General features: G+C 35.8%; 1 protein-coding gene across 22 annotated transcripts in view; it reads left to right on the forward strand.

Annotated features, from left to right (window-relative positions):
• The window catches only part of PPFIBP2 (PPFIA binding protein 2), a 110,349-nt gene that overhangs the window by 35,998 nt on the left and 56,757 nt on the right, over window positions 1-17,594 (forward strand). For 17 of the 22 annotated variants that reach the window (XM_072039236.1, XM_072039235.1, XM_072039239.1 and 14 more), the window contains one exon: window positions 4,335-4,549. In XM_072039236.1, the coding sequence (XP_071895337.1) occupies window positions 4,335-4,549 (215 nt within the window). Of the gene's footprint in view, window positions 1-4,334; window positions 4,550-14,475; window positions 14,602-15,454; window positions 15,575-16,098; window positions 16,884-17,173; window positions 17,298-17,594 lie in introns of those variants that run through there. The other 5 variants (XM_072039255.1, XM_072039258.1, XM_072039251.1 and 2 more) reach the window with 5 other exon arrangements.

Raw genomic sequence — 17,594 nt, forward strand, 5'->3', positions numbered from 1 at the left:
AATCACTGGACATCAAGTTGTTGTTCTTTCCTGGTAAAAAGATATTGCCATCTCCCAAGTGCCCTTAAGAAATACTGGACTGACCTCAAGTTTCAACTCAAATCACAACTATGGAAATTCATTGTACATGTTTTACACATGGACTCAATTTTGGCGAGTTCTGTTGAGATGATAACCTTCTACTTCTATGTAAAGCAGTGGGACTTAGCGTCCTGATGGTCTGAATAGTCAGTTGAAGCTCTTAGGATAACTGAAGTATGCATATGGAGTGTGCCTGGGTTCAGGAAATCAGATAATATAGAATTCCTTGCTGGCCCTGTCTGTGCTGCAGTGCTTGGGAATTTTTTTACATTTATAGAAGTGAGTTTCTGAAGAACTTAAGTTTCGTAAGTTCTTTTGCTTATCAGGATTAAAGAGTGTGTGTGTATGTTTTTGTTTGTTTTTGTTTATTTTCTAGTGGTGTGATGAAGTCAAATAAAGGCATTTAGACTGCTGAGAGATGATGACAGAAGTATCATCCTCAAGAAAGTTGCACATAACTTGTATAAGTTGTACACATTGTCTAACTACCTAACGTAATTAATTTAAACCCAGAACAATTGTTTAAAATCTGTATTTACCTTGAAGATCATGGTTTCTACTTTGTACCTGAAATATTGATAGTGGGCCTGAAAGTTTGTTTGGATTTTTATTTAGATTGTATGGATTTTTGTTTGTTTCTCTCGTCTGTATCTGTTTTGTCTAGTCTGTATATAAAAAGCATTCATAAAAGTAACATAAACAACACTATAGCAGAACGCTATACATCTATGAGTAGAACTCAGTTTGTTTGTTTCCCATTGTTTGACTCATTCCATATCTATTTTAAATTGCCGGCTCATTGAAGAGGTAGCTATAAAGGCTGTCTATGAAGTAACTTTGTATCCTGTCTGCTTTTCTGGTGTGAAAATTACTTGCTAAACAAAAAAAAAAAAAAAAAAAAAAAAAATTAGCGTGGAATTTTTCAAATGGAAAAGTGAGAAAACTAAAAGTCCTAACATCAATAGCAAAGGAAAGCACACCCCTAAAAGTGGCATTGGTATTAAGACAATGCCAGATTTTAGTTTGTGTGTGCTTCTCTTTTGGAAAGTAAACAGTGAGCCCCCTTGACCAAATTAAAAGATTTAAGAGGTTAAGTGATCCAAATGGCTCTTGCGCACAATTTGCAACTCTGCTATATTTGTCGCTAATATTAAACTGTGTTAGAAAGTACATAAACAGGAAATACTAAGCTTGCATAGATAGCTGAGAGTATAGAAATGAACAAGAAAGTATCTTCTAGTGGCTAGAATACTCAAATCCAGCAAAACAGGTAGTTAATCCTTTCCTCAAAAGGGAAAAAAAAAAATCAGGAAGACTAGATTGATTTAAGAGGTGAAACTGTCTTTTGTAGCACTGGATATTGAAAAAACTTTATCTTGGACGTGGTCACAGATGGAACCTAATATGAGATCTCGCAACTGAGGTATTAAACTCATAAGCAACACAAGTGAACAGAATTAAATGGGATAATCTGGGTTTGGAAATAGCTTACAGTATGTGAAAACAAGTGTATTGTTTTAAAACAAACAAACCCAAACAACCCACAAAGCATTCCCTATTACTGAGCCTTGCAAAATTTCAGAAACTTCCAGGGATTGTTTTGCACAAACAATATACAAATGATACAGTAGAATTAAAACCACACAATCTTCTGCATAGTTAATGACATGAAGAATTCTATCAGATCAATTAAAGCAGTGGTTGAAGAAGAACATCTGGTTAATACTATTTAGAGTTTTTCCTAAAGCTTTTTGCAAAGTTAAGTGTTCACATAATGACAGACAAAATATTCTCTTGGATTGAAAACTGAAATGGCAAAAAATATTGGGATTAAATGATCAATTAGCATTTTGGCTAAAAGCTAATCTAGGTATATTCAAGTGTACTAGGACCTGGAGTGTTAATGAGTTTGAGAGTTATATTCCGAAAATAATATGTCAGGCTCTATGTAAATACCATTAAGTTCATTGGGTTCAAACAGCCTGTATTGTCAGAATCAGAGTAAATAAATAACAGCCAAGCTAACACTGATTAATGCAAAATAACGTGTGATGAAGAGGGAAACTTGAATTAGTTATACATCTGGGTTTCAAATTAAATATGTCAGCTCAGGAAAGAACTTAGCAAAAAAAAAAAATTCAAAGCTCAATGAAGACTTCAGTTCCTTTCATAACTACAGTCTAAGATGTAAGTGATGCTAAACAGAGGATTAAACTAACAATACTATAGAGATTATTATAGTCACCTTGTATGGATCAATGACGGAATGTTCTAACAAATACTATATGCTTTGTGGATCCAATATACATCTGTAAAGCATATTACAAAATGGAAGGATTAAGCGGAAGAGAGTAAGAATGATCAAAAGCCTAGAAAATCTCCCGTGAAGTCAAATAAGGGGAAAAATGGGATTGCTTATGCCAAAGAGAACAGGAATGAAGACATATGTGAGTACAATCTATTATGTACACAAGGCAATGAATTGTAAATAACAAAAAAAAAAAAAAAAAGGTAAGAAGTAAAAAGTAAGGCAAATAGAAGTTTTCCATCTGACTTGCTGTTAAAGAAACAAATGTTAAATTAAATCAAAGATCTGAAATGCAGATTAGAACAAAGACAGCCCATTACAGAATCACAGAATCATCTGGGTTGGAAGAGACCTCAAAGATCACCTAGTCCAACCTCTGACCTAACACTAATCAGTCCTCCACTAAACCATATCCCTAAGCTCTACATCTAAATGTCTTCTAAAGACCTCCAGGGATGGTGACTCCACCACTTCCCTGGGCAGCCCATTCCAATGCCTAACAACCCTTTTGGTAAAGAAGTTCTTCCTAACATCCAACCTAACCCTCCCCTGGCACAACTTAAGCCCATTCCCCCTCGTCCTGTCACCAGGCACATGGGAGGATAGACCAACCCCCACCTTCCTACAGCCTCCTTTTTATAGAGAGCAATAAGGTCACCCCTGAGCCTCCTCTTCTGCAGGCTGAACAATCCCAGCTCCCTGAGCTGCTCCTCCTAAGACCCCTCACCAGCTTTGTTGCCCTCTGGACTCGCTTGAGCACCTCCATGTCCTTCTTGTAGCAAGGAGCCCAAAACTGAACACAGTACTCGAGGTGTGGCCTCACCAGAGCGGAGTACAGGGGGACAATCACTTCCCCAGTCCTGCTGTCTACACTGTTACAAGCCAGGATGCTGTTGGCCTTCTTGGCCACCTGAGCACACTGCTGGCTCATATTCAGCTGACTATCAATCAATACTCCCAGGTCCTTCTCTGCCAGGCAGCTCTCCAACCACTCATCTCCCAGCCTGTAGCTCTGCTTGGGGTTGTTGTGCCCCAGGTGCAGGACCCGGCACTTGGCCTTATTGAACTTCATGCAGTTGACCTCAGCCCATCTGTCCAGCTTATCCAGATCCTCCTGCAGAGGCTTCCTACCCTCGAGCAGATCGACACATGCGCATAGCTTGGTGTCGTCTGCAAACTTACTGAGGGTGCACTCGATGCCCTCATCCAGATCATCGATAAAGATATTAAAGAGAACTGAATTGAAGCAGACACTGAAGCAGACACACACACAAAAGATATTAGAAGTTATTTACAGAATTTCTTTAGAAATATAAAATAAATATATATTTATTGAGATATGTTTGCTGTTCTTATTGCTCTGGAGAAAAGAATGTTGCTGCTGAAGGTATGGAAGGGGGTATCTGTGTTTTACAGGTTTTTTTTTATGATTTGGAAAGCTAGTAAAGCTTGGTCAAGCATTTTTGTTGCTAACTTCTTTGGGTTTGTTCTCTGTGGAAAGCATTTTAAACCTGCCGAAGGTTACATGTTTTTCCGCTTCTTTTAATACTGTCTATTTTCATTTAAATTTCTTGTCAAAGGGCTATGTGAATCTTGACTTGTGTTGCTTGTGAAGCACTGCTCTGTGTGGAGATTTTAGTGTAGCTGAGAAGGTAGTGACATCTCATGGCAACCATAGAAAACTACAGGTGATTTGTAGTAAGGTTTTGGAGTTTGTAATTTAACAGACATTGCAAAGGCTGTCTAGGTTGCAATTCATTTTAAAATATGATTTTACATACCTCTCAACTGCTCGTTATTTGTCTAGTGACTATCTTGAGTATTTCTAAACATTAATGGAAATATTGATAATTACCAGCATTTAAAGTGTAAATGTTGTAGTGTGTACTAGCTATACATTTGTCACTTCTTTAAAATCAGACTCTCCTGTTTTCTCTTGGTTTAGGAACAAAGTCAGCTGCAGAGTATGCTAATGGTGCTTATGATATTGTGTCACCTGCTCCGTCAGTATACTTGGGCACATTTCAAATTTTACATCTCTTGGAAGATCTAAAGATGGCGTTAGAAATGTTAGAGGATCCACAAGAGAAAGAAGCATTGCGAAATCAAATTCCAGGGGCCACAGCAGTGTGTATAAGAGAGTGGTTTGAAGAGAATCTGGTGAGTAGTTATTTACAGCTTTTTCATTTTGTTTGAAACAGCATTAGATCAAGTATTTTGATACTTTAGTTATTTGTATAATGAGTGAAATCCACGTTTTAAGAGAACTGCAGTGGATGGTAAGCAGTCATAGAAAGCTTGAGGGTATTACTGCTTTTTGAGATGATTACTAAAGCAATGCAGAGGTGGGAGTATAAGAAGGTGATAGAGGACCTTATTTTGTGTGGGCAAGAGAAAAGACAGTAAAGACAAAGTATTAGAAAAGTTCTTTTGGTTTTATTTGGGTTTTGTTCATCCTTTGCTGGAGGTAGAACACAAGTATATTTTATACAATTTTTTTCATTTTTAAACCAGCAGTTTGGAATTGATGACATTGTTTGATGAAAGGAGAAGTAGGAAAAATATGGATGATTCTCCTATCATTTCCTTGCTACATTTCCGTTGCCTTTAGCTATTGGTGTTTTAAATCTCCAAAGTACCTTGTACACCAGGCAGTGGTAGTAAATGTAGAAAGCATTAGCTTCTGTGTGTGAGACATTTATATTGGGATATACAGGGAATAAACACTTAGCTATATTGGAAAAGATTTAAGGTTATCCATGTAAGGAGCAGATCTTCAGACAGACCATAAAAGGAGAGACCCATTGGACATAAAGTCAGGGAAGCTAGCAGGGCCAACTGAAATACTCCTCACCAAGCCTGTTATTGCAAGTGAATGGTAGTTTCCTGAAGACAAGGAGCTACCTATCACTTTCTTAATTCTAGATGAATGGATTTTCTTCTGGCTTTGTCACTGCATGTTTCTCTTACACAATTGTGACTCTAGTTTTTGGTTCAGTATTTACCATCTGCTATACATACCTTATGCCTATACTAAGCTAATCTTGTTGGACTGGTAGTTTCTTTTTGGACTTGTCAACTGGTTTGTTGACATTATCTACACAGTGCAGGTCTGTGGCTGGAAAATCCTGTTTCAGACGATATGAAAGAAAGGAATGAGAATTTGTTACCAGAGTTGAAAGTGAGAGAGGTGGAAGCAAATGTTTAAATTTTGGATTTACATGTACGCTATTAGATTTGGAGTCCAGATCCTCAGACCAGCTCCTACTGCATTCCTGCCTTTGCAAAAATGTTTATGCCTTTTCAAAGCTTTGTAATCAGTAAAATATAATTTTAGTGCATGAAAGATACATTTTTAATATACATTTTAACTGCTCACACCACAGTTGGTCCTGAACCTCTGGGTTGAAGAGTTTGAATCTGGTGGCCTGGCTTTTGGCTCCTTTGTTGCAGAGATATTAAGTTAGCTTTTCAGTTCTGTGAAGTAGGTAACACTTGATATTTTGGCAACTCTATTATTCTATATATGTGTATTTCTTCGTTTTCATGGGAAAGTTGCCAAGACAAAAACCTCAGTTTCCTCAGAGAGTTGCAATTTATTGATGTCCTTAAAGTGTTGTCTAGCGCATCAAGAGTAATATTCGTACATGTATGATAAAGCAGTTGCGCAGTCTGGATTCAGAACCAACAAAGAATGGGAAAACTGATGGTATGGTGTATCTCTAGTGCAGTCTGTTGAGATGACTGTGTTCTTAAAATATTGTGAGCTGTTCTGTATTGACAAAATCTGCACTTATTCTAAAGACATTTACATGTATATGCATTTGTATGCATAGTAGCAGCGACATTTAATACAAAATTACTACTAATCTGTGAATTTTTATCTCCAGCTTCGAGTGTGAATTAGTCCTCTTTTATATATTTTAAAAATCCAAACCATTTGTAATCATGCACACAACTTCCATGGACTTCAGATATGTAAGAGCTTTTTCCATTGACAAGCAGTAGTTTATACTGGAAATTAAGAAGAACTCTGATAAAATTCAGCTCAGTTCATTGAAATGAATTTTGTTTTTTAATTTCAAAGTTAATTCCCATTCCAAAAAATCCTTGCTAATAACTCAGAGCTGTGAAATGTAGTAAGTGATATGTGAAAAAGAATAGTCAACACAGTAAGCTATAGAGAATGAGAACTCTTTAGCTCAGTGAATCCATTCACATGGGAGGGCTCAAGATTTATAATCAGTACTGTTTATGAAATGTTGGAGTGTCACAAAAAAAAAAAAAAAGCCCAATCCACATAGTTTAAATAAATCGGGATTGAAGGAGTTTGTTGATTTATTAAAGACGTAGTAACTAGAATTCATTGAACTATATACTTAGGATCAACATCCGCAATACAACAAATAAACTGGAATACTAGATAGTAACGAAATGTTAAGGACAGTTTCAGATTTATACATTGAGTTCTGTAACTAATTAAAAAAAATTAATCACATACACATGCACAGACAAATTCACAATTACATGCACATATTTCTCCTCACAGACAGTGTTGGTTACATGCTGGGTTCCCCTGTTAAAACATATCACCTATTGGACATGTGGGTGCTTTAGCTTTTATGTGTGAAAAAAGCCCAAGAAGTACCCCATAACCCATGCACTGGTGAGCAAGCACCACTGAGGTCGTGCACATGGGTCCTCAGTTGTTGCAACTGCTAAGTGTCAGAATACCCAGCCTCCAACTGGGGGGTGCTTTGGCAGACATAAAGAGATGTTGCTGTGCTGCTGGGGTGACTTCAGTCAGAACCTGGTTTGATGCTGCCAGTTGCTTTGTTATTCTTATACCCTTTGTCCTTGTATTTTTCACACTTCTTTTTTTACTTCTTTTTTTGAACTGACTCCATCATTTCAAAAAGACTGTCTGTAATTCCCTTATTATTGTAAATTTCAGCTGATGGCCATCTCCTCTTCAATGTGAGCAGTTTTGAGCAAACACACGTTTAGACGGTTTTGGGTGTTGCACTCGCTGTTTACACTCACATACCTATCTTAACAGTTGTCTTACACAGGGTATTTTTCCAAGTGTGGATGGTACAAGCACCCCACATCGGAAAAAAATACTACTAATAATAATAAAAATAGATAATAAAATAGATAATAAAAATAGATAATGAATAGATAATAGATAATAAAAATCCTTGAGGGTCCCTTCCAACTCGGGAACTTTTATGAATCTATGGTTCTCTGGTTGAAAGAACATTAATTTTTCTGTAAAGGGCTTATTAATGTAAGCTTTTAAAATTTTCAGAATTTGTTGTGTGGACAGAACTCTTCTCTTATCCTGAGGTAGAGTTGTTATTAAGAGAATGTAGCATGTAGTACTTTATCTGCAAATAAGAGAAAATAGAAAAAAAAAAAAAAAAAAGGATAAAGGAACTGAATCAAATCATAATTTTTACAAAAATACTGGATGCAAACCTTCCACCTTCAAGTCACAGACTGGAAATACGGCTCCTTTTTGCCAGTAACTGAAACTACTGCCCTCTATTGGCTTTTCTGGGAAGCTGCAGAAAGGGAAGTCAGAAAGGGGGTTCAAGATTAGCTCTGTCTGAATAGTGCATTTGCTATTTGCAGTGCAGCTGCATTTGCTAGCTAGCATTTTGGTTTAAGCAGAAGTATGAAATGTAAAACCCAAATATTTTTGTGTGCTCCTTCATCATGAGCAATCATCAAAACCTAATTCAGCTCTGAAAGCTCTCTGACACAGAGCATAGCTGTCTACTGGGTCTGTTTGTGACACTCAGCAGCAGTAGGTATTAGAAGTAAGACAGCAAGTGAATGAACCTTCTTAGTATTGTTTTTGTGTTTGGGTATTACCTGAGAACTACCATCTAGCCCAATTGTACAAGAAAGGAACAAATACTTTCTGCAGAAAAATGCTCCTTGGCCTTATAATTCCAGTATCTTTGCAGCTTTCGTAATTGCCACTTAGTGTGCTGAACTACACCTAACGTTAAAATAAATAAGGCTGTGGAGTTTAGCCTTTCCCTCAAATTTGAGACACACAGGCTTATTGCTGATCAGTCAGGAAGTTCCTGTGATGATTACAAACACTATCAGTGGTCTGACTAAGGTCTTACCTTCCCTTAGTGCTGTAGTTTGGTACCTTTATCAGACAGGAAATATCACCAAGTTGTGTTTGGGATTTGGTTGCTAGTTCTTAAACAATTCTGTTACATGTTTTGGTCTGTCTGCTACAGGTGTAAATACCAAAGGTTTGGGAAAACTCAGATCTGCCTCAGGTGTGAAAACTTCACACTTTGTATTTCCTGCCTGATGCTACCTTGCTTACTTCCTCTTTTGAGAGCATCTATTTTTATTTTTTTTTTAATTGAACTTTTGATAGTGATTTAGTGTTTCAGCTGGAGTTAGATTTTGTGCTTATCATCTACAAACCCTTAAGAAAGAGGAAGAAGCACACACCATTTGTGGAACTAAATGTATACTTTTGGCTAAGGCTCTTTTTTGAGTTTCTGTGGTCTGGTACCTGTCAACATCAGATATTTAAGTTTACAGCATAGCTGGGCACAGTAACCTCACTGCAACTGATTTGAGATAGATGAAGTAGGTATGACAAAGTTAGCACTGAATTTAGATAGACTATTACTACACATAATGGAATGAGGATATAACAGTTTCTGTAACTTTAGAAAAGCACAAATCTTTTAACAAAGCAAAAACAGAATAAAGCATCATTAATAGTACACTTTTAACTGCTCAAGAACTTTGTGTCTATACATTGGTAATTTTTTTGGTCTTGAAAACTGAGGAAAAAAGACACAAAAAGATAATCATGGAGACTTGAAAGGATTATCATGGAAACTTTGTATAGAACAATTTTCTGTGTGGTTTCACTACTTCTTGTTAAATATTTTAGTACTGCCAGTGACCACATGACATATCACAAAGCAGGTAGTAATTTCAACATTAAAAATTAATTGCTGCAGTAACAACTGACTGTTTGACTTGGTGAGCTAAGAAAGAATGTATTTATAGACAGTTCCATTTCAGAACTCTAGATGAACGTCTACGCTGTTAATTCTTGTATTTATTTCTACATATTTCTTGAACCCATTTCTGAGTAAAGATGAACCATAACGTTCTTACAGCGGTCCTAAAATAATTTTAAACATGAGTGAAAGCCTCATTTCCATGATTGCAAAGCATGATCTTCCTTCCAATGGAATGTTTATATTCAATTCAAGCTGCTTCACTGTGTAGCTTTTTATACTGACCCTTAAAATGCTGGTTCTTGAAAACTCATTAGTATTCCCCTGACTATGTTTTTGTTTGTTTGTTTGTTTGTTTTTTCTCAGAAGCTTTATTCCGAAAATCTTTCTAAATGTTCCAAATTTGAGGAAGCAGGAAGAGGAAAAGATAGGATGTAGTAGTAGTGGAACATGAAGTAATTTGATGAAATGATGTCATTTGCCTTATGATACATGCTGTGCTTTGTCTCATTTCATGCTGTGTTTTTGCTGTGATAAAAACAGACTTGTTTGCAGGAGTAGGATAAATTTCTTAGACTTGATTGCCCTTTATTCATGATTAAGATTCAGAAGAGATTGTTTCCACTGTCTGTTAAAATCAAGGATGTCTTTCCTCCAGTGTGTTCACAGGGACTTCGATTAAAATAGTGAATTCCAGTTCATAATTCTGGCTTAGTGTAATTTATGGTGTAAAAACACATTTTAGGCATGTGTTAAAGTGCTCTGCTGAAACATGATCACTAGTCTCTTCACTTCTGTCTAGGACTCATTTTAGCATTATCTGCCCAGAACGGAGGTGGAAAATGACTGCAATACAGGGCACACAGATGCTTCTATAAAGATGGGATATAATAGTAACATCCTCTGCTAGTTTAAAAAAAAAAAAATCATACTTGCTTGCAAACAATTGTGGTTACAAGAAGTCCTTAAAAGCGCTGTATAAATATATAATTGGAATGTAAGATATTGCTGCTAAAAACAGAAGTATTAAATGTATGCATCAGTAAAACTTCTCAGTAACAGCTGTGTGGGAAGAGAATATGTTCAGAGCAATGCCAGTTAAAGCCAGTACATTTATCTCCTGGTAGATTTGACTGCAGGACTCATCTGTTGAGAGGCATGATGGAGCTATATATAACTGAATCTTCCCATTACCAAGTGGTATTAGCACATGTTAAATTGAAAATGTACCAGCAAAGCCTGCTTGGGACAGTGTAGAAAAGCCATCATTCTGTATACATTCATATTTATTTTTGCCAGCTTGAAATATTGGATGGATATGTTTTCTGAGCAGTAGTCCAAGTCATAATTTGAATGACCCGGTCCTCTGCTGTGCTTCAGCTCTTTTTCAATCACTTGATGATGCGAGGAAGCCCTGAACTGGAAGATATTGTCCTCTTAGAGTTCCCAAAGCATGTTATAGAAATTCACAGCACTCGGGAAGCAGCAGTGTCCTTCATATGTGCAGCTATTTATGCATACTAGAGAATGCCTTGGAACCAGTGGAAAGGGGGGGGTGCACATGGCTCGCATGGAATTTATCTAAACCAGGATGATGGTTTTTTTTATATATATTTTTAACATTCCATCATTGTCTGTGAGCCAGCCTCATGCTCTCTAAGAGTGACTGCTCTCCATAGCAGATGTTTAGCAGAGGTAGGAAAGTTTTCGCTGCACGAACTAAATTAAGATTAAAATAGATTTGTAGTCAGTGGGGCTGGTTTAGGTCAATTTCTTAAAATGACATGGTGGGGTTAGTTTTCTGCAATTCCTTGCACCCATGTAATGACCAAGAATACTGAACAAAGCCAACTTTTGATTGAAGTGATTAAACAGTGTTATGGCCATAGGCTTTGAGTGCTCATGGAAGAAAGGTGGTATTCCTGTTATTTTTATATGTTAAGTTTTCCAAGATTTCAAGGTAGCCTAATGACATCATATGAAGTTTAGCCCTTGGGGGCAATCATCACCTATGTGAGCTATGCACACGTTGATATTGTCAGAGGGATTAGAGATCTACTCTGTTGGAAGTCATGATTGTGTACAGAAATTGCATATTAGCCTTCAAAAGGATGAACGTGATTTATTCATATTATCTAGAACTCCATTTGTCTAGGACTCCTTTGGCTGCTGACTTGAGGGCCTTTGCACTAAGCAGCTGAGTATTGTGTTTGCCTTTTCTTTTGTGTCTAATGTTATGGATGGTGACTGTTTTACATTTCATGTTACATTGTCGTTTAATTTCCAGCTGCATTGTTTTTCATCATTTGAAATATGATGCACTGCATTAATTTAACAAGTATTAACATATAAATGTAAATGCTATGAGGTACCTAATGTTTTAAGTGTAGCTAGAGGTAACATCTGAAAATGCTTTCCATCAAAAAATTAAGAGGATTGGTAAGAGACGATTATTTAACTAAACAGTTGTGATAACAGATAAGATATAAGGTAATATCCATGTAAAGAACCTAGGGGTAAAATTTTCTTTTAAAACGTACTGTATTGATTTTGAAGTATTATTAGAATGTTAGAGGAAGGACATAGTCTTGAAGTATTTCTGTATGTAACCTATTCAGATTTCACAAAATTGTAGTAAGTTTACATTTTGCAAATGAGATACATTATCATTAATGACAAAGATAGCATTAATGTACTTCACAAAAAAAGTATTTCACGCTCTTTTTGGAATAGTATGCTAATAATGGTAGTAAAAGTAGTTAACTATACTTATTTAATATATGACTAAACATTTTCAGGTTTCATGATCTTCTAGGAATTAAACCAAATTATAGTTATTTTAGATTTTGCATATATAAAATAGCATACAGTATGATGGCATGTTACTCAGTTGTGTAGGTAGATAAGCATGTGCTTTGTTTTCCTGAATTAATGAAATGCTTAAGAAGAAAATAATTAAGCTGTTATTTTTCTATTGATAATAATAAGGCATAATATAAAATAAATAATATAAATTACTTGTTTATTTATAATATAAAATATAAAATAAGGAATAAGAATAAGAAATAGCAAGGGTTTATCTGCAGCTTATTCTGCTTTGGTTTATTAATGATTTTTTCCATTCTGAAATGTAAAGGTCTGGGAAACTTAAATATAGGTTATACTGGAAGAGGCAAAATGTTACCTGGTAATGTTGATGCATGTACAGTTATTTGGTAAATAACCTGCTTCAAATATTTCATATACTGATTTACTGCAAATTTAATAATTTCAGGAGTGCATTGAAACTTTTCAGGCTGAAAACTAAACTTCAATTATTGTAATTGTTGTGTGGTAAAATTTGATTACTTTTCTATAAATATTTTCTTTATCTTCCAATGTATCCCTTTCTTGACTATAGCAATTTGTTAGGGAGGTAGAGGCCAAGTAGTGTTCACAGTGATTTTACTGTCCTATTATGTAAAAAAATATTTTCTAGTTTTTAGGCCAAAACGTAGTACTCAGGTTTCTTACTATCCACATTTTTCATGCAAAGTTATAGTTATTCTAGAGCTTGGGCTGGAAAAAGTATTTCAGCATATGGCAAAAAATGTTTGCAACTGCCAAGAATGTGCAAATGTCTGTGGGTGAACTAATAAACAGCAACTTCATCAAGGTATCGGTAATGCTGTCTTTATGCAAGCCAAGGAAAGACAGCTAGTTATTACTTGAGCAATAACCAGAAAAGATAAGTGATGTCATACAGCACGCAGATGGGGACGACTCCAAAGATGTCTGCACCTGTTTGAAGTATTACATTTTTTTTCTCTCTCCCTTCTCCTCCAAATATGCAACAGTAATGGCTTGGAAATAATGGCCATCTAATTATGATTTATTTATTTTTCTAAAATACAGATTTTAATCTGATTTAAACCATTTGTACTGAGTGCATTTTTTGCTGGCAGAGGAATATTTATTCATGTGTCTAAAATTATTCCTAGTCTTTCCCAGGATGGTGTGTTGTTGTTGTTTTGTTTTTGTTGTTGTTGTTGTTGTTAGTTTGCTTTCTTTCATTGTGGTGTTTTATTGGTATTTATATAGTATTTCATTGTGTTTTTTTAATTACCACAAGTAAAGCAAATATGTTCATATACAAAATGCAGTAGTTGTTTGTTTTGTTTGTTGCTTGCTTTCCTTTTTTTTTTTTTTTTTTTTGAAACATTCTCATCTTCCTCTTGCCCTTAGGCATCATCAATTCATCATGATTAAGACTCTTAAGACTCAGGAAGTGCTTCATCTAGATTTCTGAAGCCATTCCTCACCATGTAAAAAGGATTTCCAGGATTCCTTGGAAATCCTTGAAAAAGGATTGCATTTTTCACAAATGGTCTGAATTTCTTTTCACATGTACTCTTGTGCAGGTTTATTTTCTTTTTTTTTTTTCTGTCTGTCTTCACTCTCAAGTTCTCACATTTTTTTGCAGTATGAGAATAACAGGTGTATGAATTAGCATTTTGAGGAATTTTTTCCTGGACAAAATCTGGTCCTAATCCCTTTGTTTCCAAGGCACTTCAAACACTAGGATTGGGAAGAGCCCAGAGTGATGGATGAAGGAAAGCTTAATGTTAGTTCCTGGGAGTGAGTAGCTAGATCATTCTCTCTCCTTGGGGTGTCATATGAGCATGGTGGTATTGGGGGATATTGGTGATACTGGGGGGATTATTTTTATTTTTTTTATTTTGGTTTGGCTTCAGTTCTCCGTTGAATTAGTGCTCACGGAAGAACTATGTATAAACATCGATTTCCTTCTCGCACTTCTTTTTTTTTTTTTTTTAAACACAGCAGTAACCCAATGAAGCAATCCTCACATTGCAACATATTTTCCATATTTTCACACTGCCCAGAAGAGGAAAAAAAATTGTTTTTCCAGAGAAATGGGAAAATATTCTAAGTGAATCTGAGGCAATCGATTTGCATTCAGTTGGTGCCTAAAACTTTACCAGGCCAAAGCTCAAGCAGAACATAAAGTTCAGCATGCAGGTGACAGGCTAAAAGTGAACACGTGGAACACGTGACTGTCTGGAATGTGTGTTGTCAACATTCATAGCTGATAAGATGCAGAAAATTCAGACACGTTTACCTTTTAATCAGGAAGAATGACTGTAACAAAATCAAGTGCCTTTGCATGAAATCCAGGACAAATGACAAGGCAAAAAGAAGGTATGTTTGTCACTTAAAATGCTTTTAATAGGAGAAATTTATGTTCATTGCTGATGCTACACTGAGGCACCAAAAAGTGGAATGATACAATTTTCTTGTAGTTTTTATTTCTTTAATTAAAAACAAAATCATTTAAAGGTGTTGTATGTTGGAACATTTTAAGGGAGTATGTTCCTCCCCTTCCCTAAATAAACCTGAAATAAATCTTACAGCCTCTGTTTTGAAATGGATGAAATAAGGAATTTGAGACTCTAGCAGTGGTGCTGTGGGATATGCAGAGATCTGAGATAGTTTGATGTGTTTGCTATTCTCTGTAATCAGGTAACTAGTTTTCTAGAAAGGGAAAAAAAAAAAAAAGTTTAATCTGTAGAGACTTATGTTTTAATTTCAAGAGAACCCCCATTCAGTCTTCAGTTTGTCAGCTATGAGAGACGCTATCACAGATAGAGAATGTACTATATTGAGAGCATCTTAACCATTTTTAATTTTTTTTTAAATGCAAAACAGACAATATACTAAGGTGACATGAACTATTTAAGAAAGAGCTTATCTCATCAACATTAATATAGTATAAAAACTTGTACAACCAATATAGAATAAGTACGTTCTATGTACAGAGCAACCCGAGTTCTCTGCAGATGTTGTCTTGTGGTATGCTTCTCTTTTGGAAACGTATTTCTTTAACCTTCTTATGTTTACTGGTGATTTTAGTTATATTAGCACTTTTAGAAGTCCTATAGTGGTATTTTTTTTTTGAAGTCTTTTCATATTTTTCCTGTCATATGACTTCATGTGTTTATTACCATATGCTACTTAAAGAAGGCTGGTAGTCTAGGTTTATATCTATCCCTGCTTGTGACTTGGAAGATCCTGCAAAGATCCTGCATCAGGTAAAAAGGATCATGAATGGCTGAAATAGTAAAACCCCACATAACTTGTAGCAACTTCCACACTTTGGAGAGTAGATATATAGGTAAGTGTGACAGATCCTTTTAATAACTGTTTTTCAGGGCATTATACATTTTCGGACTTTGAGTTCTTTGCATATAGCGTTAGAATGACGGGCAGCTTTGACAATGGCTCTTCCAAATTCTTGTACTTTTTCTTAAACAAGAGAATGTGTTTGGCTGTAGGAACTGAAGAAAATGTGGAGCTAAGTAAATGTTCTGAGATCATCACAAAAATCCTATGGGGACAGCTGCATTTTAGTCTTAATAGGCATTGTCTAATCCGTTGTCTTCATATATGGAACAATCAGATGTACAGTTTAAGACCAAACAAAGTTGGAAACAGGAGTTGATTGGGAAAAAATAGAACATAATCATAACTACTGTGTGGAGGCACTAGAGGACACCGCAGTAACAGGGAGTACTTTTAAACTTCCCTGCTTTGCCAAAGTGTTGCTTTGCATATGCATTTATTATCCTGGTGTTCTCAAGTTTGAAACATTGCCATGCTATGAGACTTCAGCTTCAGCAGATAAAAATCTTAGAAGGGTACCGTCGTTTTTTGTTAAGATGGAAAACTGCCTCTCTGGCAGTGTTTATGGAATAATTAACTTATCCACAGGATCGTCCTTGAATTCCTTCTCTTTTATAATATTTTTTGTGAGGACAGGCAAGTAATTCAAAGAGCAGAACTTATTTTTAGTTTTAGTCTGGGCCTTGAAATAAACTAAGAAGTCTGAGTCGTGTTACGATAAACAGGGAGTAAAACAGAGACAGGAAATAGGGGGTCTTTGGTAATGAGTTCCAGCCTCTCTTGAAACAGAAAGCCAGGGAAAGCATTACTTGAAAATAGTTTCTCAGTGACAGCTTAATAATTTTAGCTTAGCTTGTTGTTCAACATTAAACAAGAACAGTTTCTGCAGATTTATACTGTTCTTGAAAGATCTTTTTTAAATATAATTTAGCAAGTTATATTTTTGATGTTTTTAGAGTTACGTTGTTCTCGTTGCTAACCGATCTGCTGTTTAAAAAAAACAGATGTTTGGGGGAGAGTCTGAAGTTTATACAGTTGTGCATTGTATATACATCTGCGAGAAGCATTTGGGATAAGACTGGGACAGAGGCAGTAGATTTAGCCTGAAATGTGAACACACATTCAAGATTTTAGAAGCTGAGGGGTTGAAAGGGGAAGAAGTCACAGCTATATCCTGTAGAACAAAGCAGTGCGCTTGTTTCCAAAAGTTTCTTTTAACCCTGGGAATGTGACTGCTGAGATGGGCCCAAAGCATGGATGGTGAGATTGATATTTACAAGCACTTCACGTGGCTAAAGAGGGTAAGTGGTTTGCTGTGCTTTGTTTTGTCTTTGTAAATGCATGTTAGCAAAGCTAAGTCAGATTTCCGAGTTTCGCAGAAGGAAATGCATTGGGTGCCTCAGACGTAAAATATTGTAAGTTCCTTTATGAGAAATGAATTGGAGACGCTTCATGCAGGAGGGGGAGGCATGCAGGAGGAGGGCGGGAGGGGGGAGAATCAGCTGTCTTTGTCTTTAAAAGTGAAACTCTAGAATCAAACTTTGAACAAATGGCAATAGATTCTAGTAAGTGCTTATGCTTTCCTGAGATTATAACACAACAAAGTATATCCTACGTGACAATGTATGGCAAAATATGAGAATACATTGTTTACGACATTGTAGTTTAAAATCAAGATGTATTTGCACTGGTTCTTCACTTAATTCTTCATTGAGGTAATTGTAAGTGACTTTTTGGGATGCCTTTGTTTTGGATAAAAATGGTGGTACATTTTACCTGCCCACATTTCTCTTATTAAAATATGTTGGTTTTTGTTTGTTTGTTTTTAAAAAAAAGCAGTGCTATTAAAATCCTAATTTTGTGATAAACGTGAATGTGGACATGAATTAACTGCGTAATATAATGAGATTGTTTTTGTCTTCCTGTAAAAGAAAAACAAGGTTTATGCAGCTGTCTGATCACCTTAGAAAAATCCCTTAATTTTTGTCAGCTTGTAGGTTTTATAGGTTTTA

This window comes from Anas platyrhynchos, chromosome 5 (assembly GCF_047663525.1).
Source record: "Anas platyrhynchos isolate ZD024472 breed Pekin duck chromosome 5, IASCAAS_PekinDuck_T2T, whole genome shotgun sequence".
Taxonomy (NCBI): Eukaryota; Metazoa; Chordata; class Aves; order Anseriformes; family Anatidae; genus Anas; species Anas platyrhynchos.